This window comes from Leptosomus discolor, chromosome 2 (genome assembly GCF_034619465.1).
Source record: "Leptosomus discolor isolate bLepDis1 chromosome 2, bLepDis1.hap2, whole genome shotgun sequence".
Taxonomy (NCBI): Eukaryota; Metazoa; Chordata; class Aves; order Leptosomiformes; family Leptosomidae; genus Leptosomus; species Leptosomus discolor.
In genome coordinates this window covers 76498713-76512474 of record NC_141392.1, presented here as the reverse complement: position 1 = coordinate 76512474, position 13762 = coordinate 76498713, and the positions used below count along the sequence as shown (strand labels likewise).

At 35.6% G+C, this 13762-nt stretch overlaps 1 protein-coding gene across 1 annotated transcript in view; it reads right to left on the bottom strand.

Moving 5' to 3' along the window:
- Nucleotides 1-13762, bottom strand: part of AK9 (adenylate kinase 9) — a 71282-nt gene that overhangs the window by 11054 nt on the left and 46466 nt on the right. Inside the window, exons 19-25 of the mRNA XM_086460453.1 lie at nucleotides 12736-12948; nucleotides 11877-12143; nucleotides 8819-8937; nucleotides 7209-7428; nucleotides 4904-4966; nucleotides 3923-4129; nucleotides 1477-1695 (exon numbers count right to left, since the gene is read on the bottom strand). Coding sequence (XP_086316579.1) covers nucleotides 1477-1695; nucleotides 3923-4129; nucleotides 4904-4966; nucleotides 7209-7428; nucleotides 8819-8937; nucleotides 11877-12143; nucleotides 12736-12948 — 1308 coding nt within the window. The remainder of the gene's footprint in view (nucleotides 1-1476; nucleotides 1696-3922; nucleotides 4130-4903; nucleotides 4967-7208; nucleotides 7429-8818; nucleotides 8938-11876; nucleotides 12144-12735; nucleotides 12949-13762) is intronic.

The following is a 13762-nucleotide window of genomic DNA, read 5'->3' as shown; positions in this document are numbered from 1 at the left end:
TCTCAGCTCATAATTTTTATTCTCTGCTTATCTAATCAGTTGCATAACTACTTCCTCCCCCATTTAATCTAAAAGTAATTGGCATATACTCTATCTGCCTTTCTACAAAAAACCCTCCATTCCTTAATCAATTTCATCATTTCCATTATATCCTAAAATACCCTTAAAATGTTCCTATTTCCCTTTCTTTATTGTCAGCACCCACATTTCCATTGTCACCACACCACTCTGATTTTATCTAATAGCTTTCTATGACTTCTTTCTTTTAACTGAATTGTACTCTTTGGTTGGTAAAAAAAACACTCTACAGCATGAATGAATGAATTGGAGAAATGGAATGACAAAAATGTAGTGAAATCTAACAGAACGAAGTGCAAGGTCTAGCATGTAGGGTCTAATAAGAATTTCATATATAAACTAGGGTTCAGTAATTGGAAACGACAGAAGAGAAGAAATATCTACCTCTAGCAATTTGTCCCTAGATTATTAGGTGCCAATTTGATGCAGCCATGGAAAAGGCAGTTCTGATGCTAAAGCATTTTACGTAAGTAGTCTGATTAAATAAAGCCATAATAACAGCCGATCTGTCTACAATTCTGATTGCCAAGGTTAAAGAAAGGTAAATGTAATCTGGAACAGGTGAAGACCCCACATGATGACTATGCAAAAGAGAATAAAAGTTACTTGATTAATTAACATAGTAAAATGAAGGCCAAAATATGTTTCCTTCAGGAACTTCCTGTTCTCTATATCTTGTTCATTGGATTGTTTTTAATCAATCCTCCTTTTTATTTCTGATTTACTCACAGTCCAACTTGCTTTTATTTCTAGCATTAAAACCAAAAATTTACCCACTAACATTTCACTTGCTACCCATAAAACTATGTCAGACCACTTTTGGGGATAGGCATGAGGACTTTCTGACCGCAACTTTCCAGATCTCTAGTAAAATACTACGGAATTGGATTTGTTGCTCTTCAAAATTTGTAAATTTTGATAACAAAGAGCTATTGGTGATGAATAACATACATTTAACTTTTGTTCATTTACTTTTTTGCCACTGCTGGGGTTAGTGGCCACCTGTGCGGCTTCTTACAAATTCAAACCCCAAATCCTTCCATTTTTTTTCACGGCTTCTGGAAGGCTTTAAGACCTTCTCTGTTGTCCCATGTTTTGTGGATCATTAAGAATTAGGCATTTCTTTCTGATTTGGTGGCACCTTTAATTGTGTCACTAATGCTAATGTAACAGATTTTACTAAATGCCTCTCAGCTGCAACACTGAGAAGACTAACACCTTTTATTATCAACGCTTGCTGTAATTTGTATATATTCAGTGGTGTAGTTTTGATTCAGTAATGTAGCTTTCATTAAATATTTCTGGTAGTTGCTAGTGTTACAGTATTTCTTTATGTGAAATACATTTTTTAAAAGTATTACTTCTGGAAAATATTGTTCAGCTATTTAAGAACATTACCTTGACAGGATCCCACTGACCAAAAGAACTTTGAAATTTATATGAGAAAACTAGCATCTTATGTGCAAGTGCCAAACTTATTGGGTAACATTTTTCAAAAATGCTTCCACGATTTTCCATTAGAGAATTCAGCTTGCTATATATTTGGTAGCATACGATGTGAGGCTTCCGTCCTCCATGGATCTCTATTTGTGGTATTAACAATTTTTCAAGTTCTTCCTGGTTAATGAAAACATAATGAAATATTAGATACATAAACATGATCAGATTTTTAATAATTACTGACAGCAAGATTTTCTGTAAACTATCAAGGATTTCTTGAGCATGTTCTCAGCAAAATTTGATTCGAGATGAGAATTGGTCTTCATGCCCATTGAAATTTAAATTATCCAGCCTATATTAAGTATCACACTATTAAAAAAACCAAAAGGACAATGTGACAGTTAACTTTGAGGAATCTACTATGATAAAGCTAAAGCTTGAGAAGTATCTTTAAAAAAAAAAAAATCAAAGATTTTTCTTTCCCTATTCCAAACAATTTAGGATGGCTTATTTAGTTACTTTCTGAAAATATTACTGCTCTCTCGTGACTTATTATTCCCCAGCTTATTCCAGTAAAATATGAGACCAATCCATTTTCTGCAGAGTTTTTTCTAGCAACCTAAGGCTTTTACAAGTGCTGCTGTGTTTCACTGTCACCATTTAGTTTTCCATAAAAGACCAAGATTCCATAATGTCAAAGAGGAATCAGTGAATAATAAAGAAGAGTCTTGAATAAATAATCAGAAATAGTAAATTATTTAAAGTTATTTATAAAGGCATAAATGTTCTTGGAATTAAAACAATATGGTAAAAAAATGGGAAAAATACTGAGTAAGTTGTTATGAGGGGATATTAGTAGTATCTAGTCCCAATATGTAATTCTGTTCTATGATACTACTGTGTAATTCCTCAACTTATATATAATATCTACATAGATCCACAGTCTTGGATCTTTCCCCTTATTGTCATAAGCAGAACTCAATATAATAACAAATTCTAAAACACTAGTCACCTCTCTTGTCCCTGAGATTGATGTACTTCTTGAGAAACAGAAGTTGCTGACTCTCTTAATTGCTTGTTCCTTTTCTGATCATTTTTTTTTATCAGTTTACTGATACAACAAACGATATGCTCCCAAATGACAGAGAGGAAAATACTCCAAGAACTATAGTATTCCACTCACTTTAACTTGAAACGTTTTATTGTTCACCCAAAGAGCTAAGGCTTATCTTCTCTAGGTGGTCCTGGTCTGGCAGGGGGGTTGGACTAGATGATCTTTCAAGGCCCCTTCCAACCCCTAACATTCTGTGATTCTGTGATTATGTGTTAACCAGGATTTCTTGTTTATTGTTTCTCATGGGCCTTATCCTAAATTCTTTCCAATTCTGTTTTGCAAATTCAGTTTATACTCAGCAAAGTGAAATTAGCAACAAGCTTTATTCAGAACCCCTAAAATTATTTTTGTGATTATCATTGGGATACATGATTATATGCATTGAATAGTTCAATAAAATTATGGCATTTTATGGTCACTTTTGAAAGTTGAATGTACTTTCAATTCACCTTCTTCCAGACTTAATGGAAAAGTGAATCTCTGAGCATGAAACATTAATCTTTTCCACACGGTTTATGTTTTCCTGTAGTGCAAAGAATGTTAGTAGCTTATTCTTGATTCACCTGACATTTAATCCAGGTTTTAATTCATTCACTATTAAAATAAAGTGAATCTTGAATGAGTCACACTTATGGTGTTGGTAAAAATTGGATTAATTTTGCAAACCCATGCCTTGGCTATCTGCTTCTGTAAATTTGCTCTCTGGTCAGCGGATAGAGTTTCTTCTAAATCATGATTAGTTTCCTCCTGAAGTAAGATACTTTGTAGTAAACAAATGGCACCAATCTACTTACTGCCTTAGATGTGGGCATTAACACTGCAGGTATCTAAAGTTGGATGAGGTTACCTCACCATAGGTAATTGCACTGATTTCAAGAAAATTACATTACTAAGAACTGTATGAAAAAAATGAGAGTTTTCTAATAAGAATTTTGCCTTAAAAATTATTTTGAAAATCTGTTCATATATTTATGAGTCTAGTTCAGTTGCCTGCATCAACTGACCTGTCAAAAAGGAGATAAGGACCTCAAGACCAGGTAGGTCTACCTAAAAGTTTCCTTTGTTTTTAAATCACAATATTAGTCTTCTAAATTATATATTTTTTAAAGTATATACTTTCTCACTACAGCCTTCATCTTGCTCACATATTCAGATCATGAGTACAGCAGCATGATTGTGTAAGCACTGTAACTTTTGAATTTGACAGCTAAAATAAACGCGAAAACTCTTCTTGCATCATGCATCTTGCATCATCATATAATTTAATGAAATAAGCAGTGGACTTGGTACCTGTACACCTTGTAAACTGTCTATTTCTGAACCAAACTTTTCTGCAATTTCATTTTGTATGCGCTCAACAGCATCAATCTCCTGTTCTCCTTCAGCCTCTTCTTCTTCTTCTTCTAAAAACTCTTCTTCAAGTATAGCTTCAACAGCTTCATTTTCATTCTCATCTTCCTCCTCAGTGGCTTCATAATGCTCCTTATTTGCTAAAGCCTATAAAGATAAAATATTTTGGTTTTTCATGGCTATGATACAGATGGTTTGAAAGAGTATTTGATATTCTTGTCTCTTTTTTTAATCAGAAAAATCATTAATTCAACAAAACCTCATTTTGGGGTATCCTTTATCATAAGCAAATACCTAGTAAATTCTAGAATCGTATTTCAGAAGAAAATACAGAGGTATTGCATAGTGCAAACAGTGAAGCATTGTACCAGTTCCAAGAGTGCTTAAAAAACTGAAGTGCTACACTGCAGTTTTGGTAAGAGGGGTATTTTTTTTCATACCTGGTATTGTAGTTTGGCAGGACTTTGTGATAAACAAGTGTCTTAGCTGAAAGTGTAGTTGACAGAATTTCATGAGCAGTCAAGTAGTACGTTACCACATTTACAAATTTTGGGCAGAAATCCTGGTACAGTCCTATTCTGGATTAACCATGGATTTGACAGGGTACTTAAAACACATGCCTAACTGCAATTAGTGGGGCTACTCTTACGCTTGCAGATTAGATACATAAAACACATTTGTGTTTTATTGGAGCACATATTGAGAATTCTTTTTAAATTGTTTTTAACGTTCATGAGTCAATAGTTTCTAAAACAATTTAATCATCATGTCAAATTAGTTTTGAAAGCAGAAGTTTCTGATAGTCTATCACATCTTTACTATTCTACACTGCCCTGAAAACTCTGTGACTAAAAGCTCTAGAAATTTCTAACATAAGGATGCAAAATATTTAAAATATTTTTTATTAGCTTGTTTTCTTACCTCCTGTTTCTTTTGTTTTCGTTCTGCTAAAAGCTCTTCCCTTCTTCTAGCAATCCTCTCATCCTGTTAGTGAAAAAAGGTTGTAATAAAGACAATTACATTTGCTAATAAAAGCTCTCCCCTTGAGTATTGGTAATGTGACTTAGATTTAAGGTTGTTCTTTCCACCTTAAAGCTCTGTTTCTAGTTGCTTCTAATGTTAAAAAAATATTATCTGTGCAGCTTGGAATTTTGCAGACTAGATATACCTCTCTACTACGTGAACACGTAAGTAAATTCTAGTAAAACTAACTTGGCAACTTCTGAGATTGAGATTAGGGGAGGAAAAAAAAGACTGTGATTCTGCTCACACTGAAAATATTATAGTATTTTTATTGGTAAGCTACAGAGTTTCTAAACTTATAGGTGGCTTCTGCCATTTAGCAAAGGCATGACTGAGCATAATATTAAATGTGTGCTATTCCTTATGCCTGTTTAAAACTGCCCAATTTTGACCAGGTTATAAGCACTTGAAACATAGTCCCCCTTATACTCAGTGGATACATGCCAAATACCCAATGTCTAAATCCTAACTCAGAAGTAGTATGCAGAAGCATTCTACGTAAGGCCAGTGGGGTTGATGGGGATTCAACCTATAAGTCCTGTTCTTGCACACTGTAATGCTGTCACCTGAAGTGGGATCAGAAAAACTGAGTATGTCAACGTGCAGGCAATAGTGCAATTTTAGAAATCCATGTTAACTCCAAGTGAGATGGCCTGCATACCAGGGCATTCTAGGCAGAGCAGCAAGAAACTCTGCACAGACTAATTTACTCTTGCGACTAAACTCCAGTGTTCCTGAACGACATGGCAGTGCGGGTGTACTCATTGCTCTCAGTATTCTGTTGCCAGCTTATTTCAGTGAAGAAGGAAACTCTAGGGTGGTGTTCAACTGGTCTGTCTGCTTTTCCCAGACTCTTTGTATGTCCTCCAGCTTTAGTGACAAAAGAGGGGTAACAGTACACCCAACAATGCTGTGTTCTCACAGCACCATCTGACTTGCTCACCAACTGGATGCTATGGAAAAATACTCAATGTGTAACTAAAAACTATATTGCAATACACATAAGCAAAAATATCAAATTACTGTTACTCAGGAAATCCTGATTCTCATCTTTCCTTACTTCTTAATGCCTTTATCAATTTGTATCACTATTTCGTGTATGTGTTTTAGATAGGAACCGGTTCTTTTCCTTTGTCATCAGGAGCCATACTGGTGCCTACACTGTTCATTTAAGTTTGGACCCTGGGATCCATAGCACAGGTATTTGCCACTTGAAGTATCAGAGTAACTACTTCCAGGGTGAGCTTAGCACAGCAATGTAGGCTGGTCACTAGAACGCACCTTTTCCATCAAGACTTCCAACTTTCATCAGGGCTAAATTGAAAAAATACTTTAACTTTCCTAGATTATATGCATTCTCAGAGCCAACCTCTGGCACAAGCAGTGCAGAAAACTTACTGGTATTGTATGAGCCTTGTCCCAAATTGTGTTGTAGCAACTTCCTGTGTGTCAGCTGCTCTGTAGTAACTTATGCTCAGACCTTTTCTGATAGTACTTTAGAGTACTGTGAAGTATCTTTTAGTACTTTAAAGTACTGTGAAGTGCTTTACCTTACTTTTTTAGAAAGTTAGGAACCTTGAATACGTTGCATGTGCTGATTGTAAATGTCTGCACAGAGGTTTCAGGTTACTTCAAGTAACATGTAACCTGTTCAGTAGCAGGCATAGCTTTGTTCAAATGGGAGACTGTGCAGCTGCAACAGCGCTGAGAATGTGGCTTAGTGCCGTTACATTTCTGTGCAGAGTGTCATAGTCGGAAACACAGGCGCACACACCCCATACAGTACCTGTGAAGTCAGCCTACGGGGGATACAGATTGACGCAACAGCCTGTGCTCAGGGAATCTGGGATGCAACAGCAATACCATGCTTCAGCTATGCATTTGACTTTTTATGGCTGTATTCACTCTCTCCATCTAATTGCCTTTTGTCCAGAAGTCTGGCATTCTGTCAGACACTTTTCTTGGGCTGCGAGGTATCTAAACTCCTGCACAGATTAATTGCACAGAGGAGGAAAGGAGCCCTGGATACTTTCTGGTTCCTGTGGTACATCTAGGAATGCTGTGAATGTGTGGAGCTGTGTCTCCTGGCTCGCATATCTGTTTCTCTGTGTGCTCTTCACTGCTTTGGGAGTTTTGGAATATGGGTTCAGACCTGTGCTGCTGAAATTAAAGAAAAGTAGACAGGTAAGTCTTTTTAACTTACCCTTATTTTTGCTTTCAGGTCTTTCAGTTTCTTTTTATTTTCCATTTTTTTATACTGTCTTTCTTTCCATATTTTCAGACGTGGAGGAAAAAGACGGTTAAGAACGTCACTTTCTTCTACTTGAATATAAACCACAACATCAGGACAGAGTCCTCGTTCTGACAAATACTGGGCTTCATCTAAAGTACGAGGGAAACCATCCAGTATAAATCCTGTGGACCTAATTGGAATATAAGATGTTTATCATTACACAATGTTGTTTAAAGTGCAACACAATGAAAATGCAATTAATTTGAAGAAAAAAAATATTTAAACACCCTTACTAAATGTATATGTTAAGAGTAAACTTAAAAAAATATTTTCAGGTATTATCTTTGTCAGTGTAAACCTGATACTTTGCTATGTATTTTATTTGGTGTACTAACAAAGGTATTTCTTCTGAGGTTTTAATGTGCAGAGATAAATTATTTTAAAATAACTTTAAAATAAACAAAATTAATTCTGGCCTCAGTATTGCTTGTGTGACTCTAAAACCAGCACTTCTTAGCCACTGCTCTCAAAAAAATAGAAGGTGCCACAAACATTATTTTAGTAAGATCTGCCACAGGAAGCTTGTCGCCTGACAATTTCTTCTCTAGTATAGGATGAGAATTTTGCCACTCAGCATGCACTACATCTCTCTTCCTGAAGACATTAAAAACAGGTCAGATTATGTCTGGAAATCTCTATGGCCTGTTGGAGCTCTTATAATCTCAAATTAGATGAGTAGTTCCATAAAGATGAATGCTGCGTTAATAAGTAGTTAATACTTCTCTTTATTACTTTAGACCTTAATAGGATACCTTGTAAAGGTGCAGAAAACCAAAGAAGCTACAAGGAGTGGGAGTGGGTGGAAGAACAGGTGGTCCTGGATGCTGTGGGAAAAAGTTGGGGGGGGAGGATATTGATCTGGACAGAAATGAATGGAATAGATAGGACATGGAAAAAGGGATTTTCCCTGCTGAAATTACATCCTAAAAAGCCAGTCTGCTTTCTAGGAGTTGATGATCTTATTTATTTATGCACCAATAATCCACATTTATCACAGTGTTATGGATGTACTTTCTGACATGAAAGGAAGTCTGTGGTGGATATATCACTGGAGTGCAGATTGTGATGAATGTACAAGATAACCTGATTCTGTGTTGTTTTGGAGATCGTTGATACTTTGCCTTTGCTTTCCACACAATATTTACAATGTATGGAAACCAACAGTTACAGCTGGATTCCAGCTCTCCATGTTTATTAATTACACGAAAACATAAAAAGCTTATTTACATATCTATCCTGTAAACCCACAAAAACTACCTAACTATTCAGGAGATTTAATCCAATTCAAGTGCACTAAGTACTTCTGTCCAGTCCTGTGTAGAGCACATGAGACATTATGTTACTGTCAAAATACCAATCAAAACAGAGCAATAAAACCAAGACTGAGAGGTAGGTCATGATTCATGAGAAGTGCAAGAGCATTGAAATAATCTCTGCAATAGTTATTTGTAATTGTGGACCCAATGGGTGATATACTTCCTAAGATTAACTAAAGAAAGAGAGAATCTCATTACAGTTACCGGAATGGCTCTTTCCTCCACCAGTCAAGAACAATGTTATCAAGGACTTCTGGAGGCAGAGCCTCATTATCCATTAGATTTGCTTTGATTGCTTCTTCCTCATCAGTTAACTCCACTTCCTTTATATAATGAAAATCCACAAAAAAAGGAATTAAAAAAACAAACCAGAAAGAAAGATCTACCTGACACATTTATCATTTTTTGACTAAAAGTAAGGTATTGACTTCATTTGATTTAAACCAGCAGAAAAAAAGTAAAATCATTTGTCACATTTCATTGTACTACATTACACATTTTGGGATATTTTCCACGTGCTTGGGATTAGGTACTTCCCTAGAGTTGGGACAATTGCTTCTGTATTACTTTTAATGAAACCTAAAACCAAGCACAAATATATGCTCAATTCAGAGGAACAGAAACTGAAATGCTCAGTTTCTCCTAATTGCCTACAAGTTTTCCATTTAGTTACACAGGTTCTCAAGCTGGAAGACTATCTGTTCTACATCAGAATGTTTTTTTACTTTTTAAAAGTGACTTTTATCTTTCGATGTAATCTGAAGAAAGATGTCAAAGAAAGATATGTAAGGTTACTGGGTATAGGCACATGACCAGAAATCAGAAAGATAGCATTGTTCTACAAAGCAGTAGCAGTATCAATGTCTAGTCAAATGCAGAGCACTCAAATACCAAATCTAGCTGTTAAGTTCTTATGAAAAACTGTTTTTGCAGAATATGTAACACTGTGAGATTGATATGGCTGAGAATGCATTTCTTTTTGCTTCGAATATTATAGCTGACATTTACCTTAAGCTTTGATAGATACACTCCTAGTGTCTTGCACCAAGAGAAAGAGAATGATAGAAATGACATTAAATGAAATTATTTTGGAGAGGTAGTGGAAAACAGGGTAGTCGAACAGTCTGGTGGTAGTCATACTCAGAGAAATCCTTAAGGAGTCCATAACGTTATTGTCTAGAGCTTTGTGCATGGGCCAATGAATGGATTTCTAAACTGAACTGCAGTTGCATCAGCTGTGCTTTGGTCATGCCATCAGATAAAGCGCTTTACAACAAGTGTAAGAAAAAAATCCCAATGTAAAGAAGACTGTTTACCAGCAGATACAAAGATGATGAGGAAAAAATACTAACAGAAGTGCCTTTGTGTAAGACATACATTGATGCCAAAAAAGTAAATCTGAGTGAGAGCCAGCCATAACCATCTGTGCCAGGAACACTTGCCTTATTTTTGGCTGTGATGACCAAGTTGAAAAGTGACTTGCCAAAAGAACCTCCTCTTAGATTGAACTGAATTTTTGTTCTGACTTCCATGATTTCAATCTGTATTCCATCTGTGTTGAAGCATTTGCTTCCAACATTACCTGCTCTTGTACTATTTCATCAGGAACACTACCTTCCAGTTATCAGGGACTTCCCCTGCTTTTCAAGATTATAATAGAGTGGCCTTGAATGCACCTTTGGCAGTTTCCTTGGCACCTGTGAATGCACCCCGTTGACTTGTATATGTCCAGATTACATAAAGGATCCCAAATTTGATCCTATTCTGCTGTGTGTAGTACTACTCTTTACCCACACTTTCCTATTAGACACAGAGACCTAGAAGGCCACAGACTAGACTGTACTTGTAAAGCCCACGGCAAAGAAGGCATTGAGCATCTCAGCCTCTTCAGCAGCTTTTATCAAAAGGTGACCTGCCCCACGCAGTGGCAGACTCGTATTTTCTAGGTCTTCCTTTTACTGCTGCTGTTCCTGTAGAAATTCTTGCTGCCCTTCAGATCCCGTACTAGTTTCCACTTCCATTGAGTGCTAATCTTCCTAATACTGTGCCTGCATGTTGCTTCTGTATGCCTCTTCTTTAGCCTGCTTCCTCTCCTGCAAGCTTCCTTAGATCCTGTAGTAGGAAGTCTTTGAAGGTCTTTGATGACTAGTAACTTGAAGGAACATGGCAGGTATCAGGAACACAAAAAAATGGCTTTTAGAATGTGATGCAGAAACCTATTTCCTCCTGAAGCTTTGAGAGTTGGATAAACCTTTATTTGTGTTGTCTAGGAGGTAGATTTTCAATTTCTTTGTGCTGTACATTTTTTGAAAGATTTATATGCTGTGTACGTGTGTTGAGACTTCTCCACAAAATAAAGGCTTTTATCATATCCACTGCTGTCTAAAGAAGAATTAATTTGCTTTGAAACCTCATCTGTTTTTCCCAATATATCACTGTCTAATAAAAGAAATCACTCTCTTCTGATAAACATTTATGTAGATGTTTATTGTTCAGGGAAATTACACCCTGTAAGAGATGCATTTTAGAATGTGTATTTATAACAATTTCGAACCAATATTCAACCTGATTAAGAAAAAGAACTAATATTCTGAAAACTAACATCATTAATTATTCATGATATATCCAGCTATTTGAAACAGTTTTTCAACTACAAGGCATGTTTTATGCTACCTAATTTTTTCCCGTGGTTTGAAACTCTGCTGCCAATAGGCAAAAACAACACTACAATCCAGATTACAAAACCTACTGTAGTAAAAAAATACTAGCTTACCCTGTTATGAACACTGAAATATTTCAGATTTTTTGACAAGGAATGATCAAACTGAAGGGCTCGTAGAGGCATTCTGTTCTTTTGCCCCAAGAGAGTGCAGAGAGCACTGTTGATGAACATTCCTAAACTCCTGTGCAACTGGAGCACATGCACCAGACTGAACCTCTGTATTGTAAATATTTGAAGGAAACCATACCTTCCCGTTATTATTCTGACCTTCTTTTTTATTTTCTGTTTGTCTTCCTTTGCCCCATTTAGAATCTATCTCTACTATTTATAAAACAACCTATACATAATTCTTGGAAATGTTTTGAAGAATGTTTGTGACATTCATAAAAAAGCATTGTCAATAACTATTATTTCCAAATTTCATCCAAGTAAATAATTTAACGTATGTGATTTTCATCAAGCTAGAATTTATAGGAAATTCCTATTCTGGTCTGAAAATGGTTATTTTGTGTATGGACATAAAAAAGATTAGATTATTACCTGTTTGCTTTTTTCAGTCTCGGTTTTAGTCATGGTCTGAGAGAAGTCTTCCAGTTTCTGCGATAGAATTGGCATTTTACTGTCATCTTCTTCAGGTTCTTCACCAAAATGGGGCCCAACTTTCTCTTTAGTTTTGGGTAAGATCAATTCCTGTAGATATTCCTCAAACTGAATATGGAAAATGCCTAATTTGTCTGCTATCTGTCGTGCACAAGTAGTTTTACCTGCTCCATGAGTCCCAAGTAAGCACACCCGTAATGGAGGAGCCTATAGGAAAAAAATGGAATAATTTGTAACAATTTGGAGTCTACAGTGCACCCCCTACTGTTTTTCACTTCCAAAATATCATTATAAAAATTGCATCAAAAACAGTCACACAATTTTGCATTTTAGTTTTTCCAGGCTTTCTACTGCTGTTCCAAACAGCCTGCCTGCTCTCTGGAAATACTGAACAAATATGCTATGGCAGTTGGTGCCAGTAGGTAAAAATGAAACTTCATTAGACAATTCTGATAAATCTTCCCTTCTTTTACCCTTCTTCCACTTAAAAAAAAAAAAGACTTAAAGATAGTAAAAAAAACCCAATATGTGGTATTTGTTAATCACATCCTGTGATTATTGTAAGCCTTTATAATGCTTCTCTCTTTTCTGCTTTATTTGCATCATTAATTCAATGTGTTAATTTAATTGTACACTAAAAAGTTACTAGGGAAGCAATGTGTTTTATTTGTTTCAAGGGCTTGCCTGATATATTTATTGTTACCTAGAAAAACATCAGAAATAATAAACAACTATAAATGGGAATGGAAAGTAGTGATTTTAATCTGTTATTTTGTGCAACAATTTTGAAGATTCTCACTTGTATTGGTTCATTGTGAGCCACATACTCCTCAGGGTTCTTCAAAAATTTATCTCTGTACTCAGAAGTTGAGAAGTAATAAATCTTTTCTTGATATTTAGCTGCATGTTCATAGAGTCCTGGGTAAAGAACAAAGTTTTCTTTCAGACTGACTGGGCAAAAGTGTTTTGTGTCTCCCATGTGCCTTTTCTTTTCCTTAGTTGTTTCTTCATCCTGAAAATATGAAAATTTTCAAAACCAGCTTGAATTCAGTTTTTCACTTAGATTAAGTAGATCAAGTAGCTCAGCTTAAGTAATGTCAAATACATCAACTGAGCATTGAATGAGAATGTTATTCTCAAGACAGTTTGTAAGCTGAATATAGGTCTATGAAAACACACACTTTTTAGGTTCCGAGTCAGAAAACAAACTGCCCAATGTAGTGAGAGAATTATTGAGAAAAGAATTAGCATTTTAAATTTGAAAAGGTAATATCATAGTTAGTAGTTGAAGACCAAAATTAGGCTAGAAGTATCTATGCTAAAATATTTTCCTGCTGTGTTTTTGAAACTCACTTTCAGTTGCTTCTAAATGTGCAGAAGCAGACCTCTTCAGAAAAGGCAATAAAGCTGGTATTGTGAAGTCAGATTACTTATCCAATAAAATTAATTTCTAAAAAATCTGTTCAATACTGCTCCAGTACAGTATATGGATATCCTGTACTGTTAAATTTGGGGATGGGAGTCTTCCAATATAGTATGAAAATAAAAGAAAGGCAAAGCTAGACCTTTAATTTCATTAAAGTGGATGTCTGAAAATTATTAATAGCTGAGATGAAACAGAGGATTGCACATTAGGACTCTGCATCTTCTGATGTTTATATGATGGCTCACAGAGTCATTGTTAGTTGACAGAAATCAATGTTCACATTTGTTTCTTTAATAAAACCCCTCTTTACCATCTGGCAAAACTAGGTACATTCATTCTCTCTGTTAGCATGGGGTAGTGATGCGTCTCACTGGAGTAAAACTACCAGCAGCCAGAACAT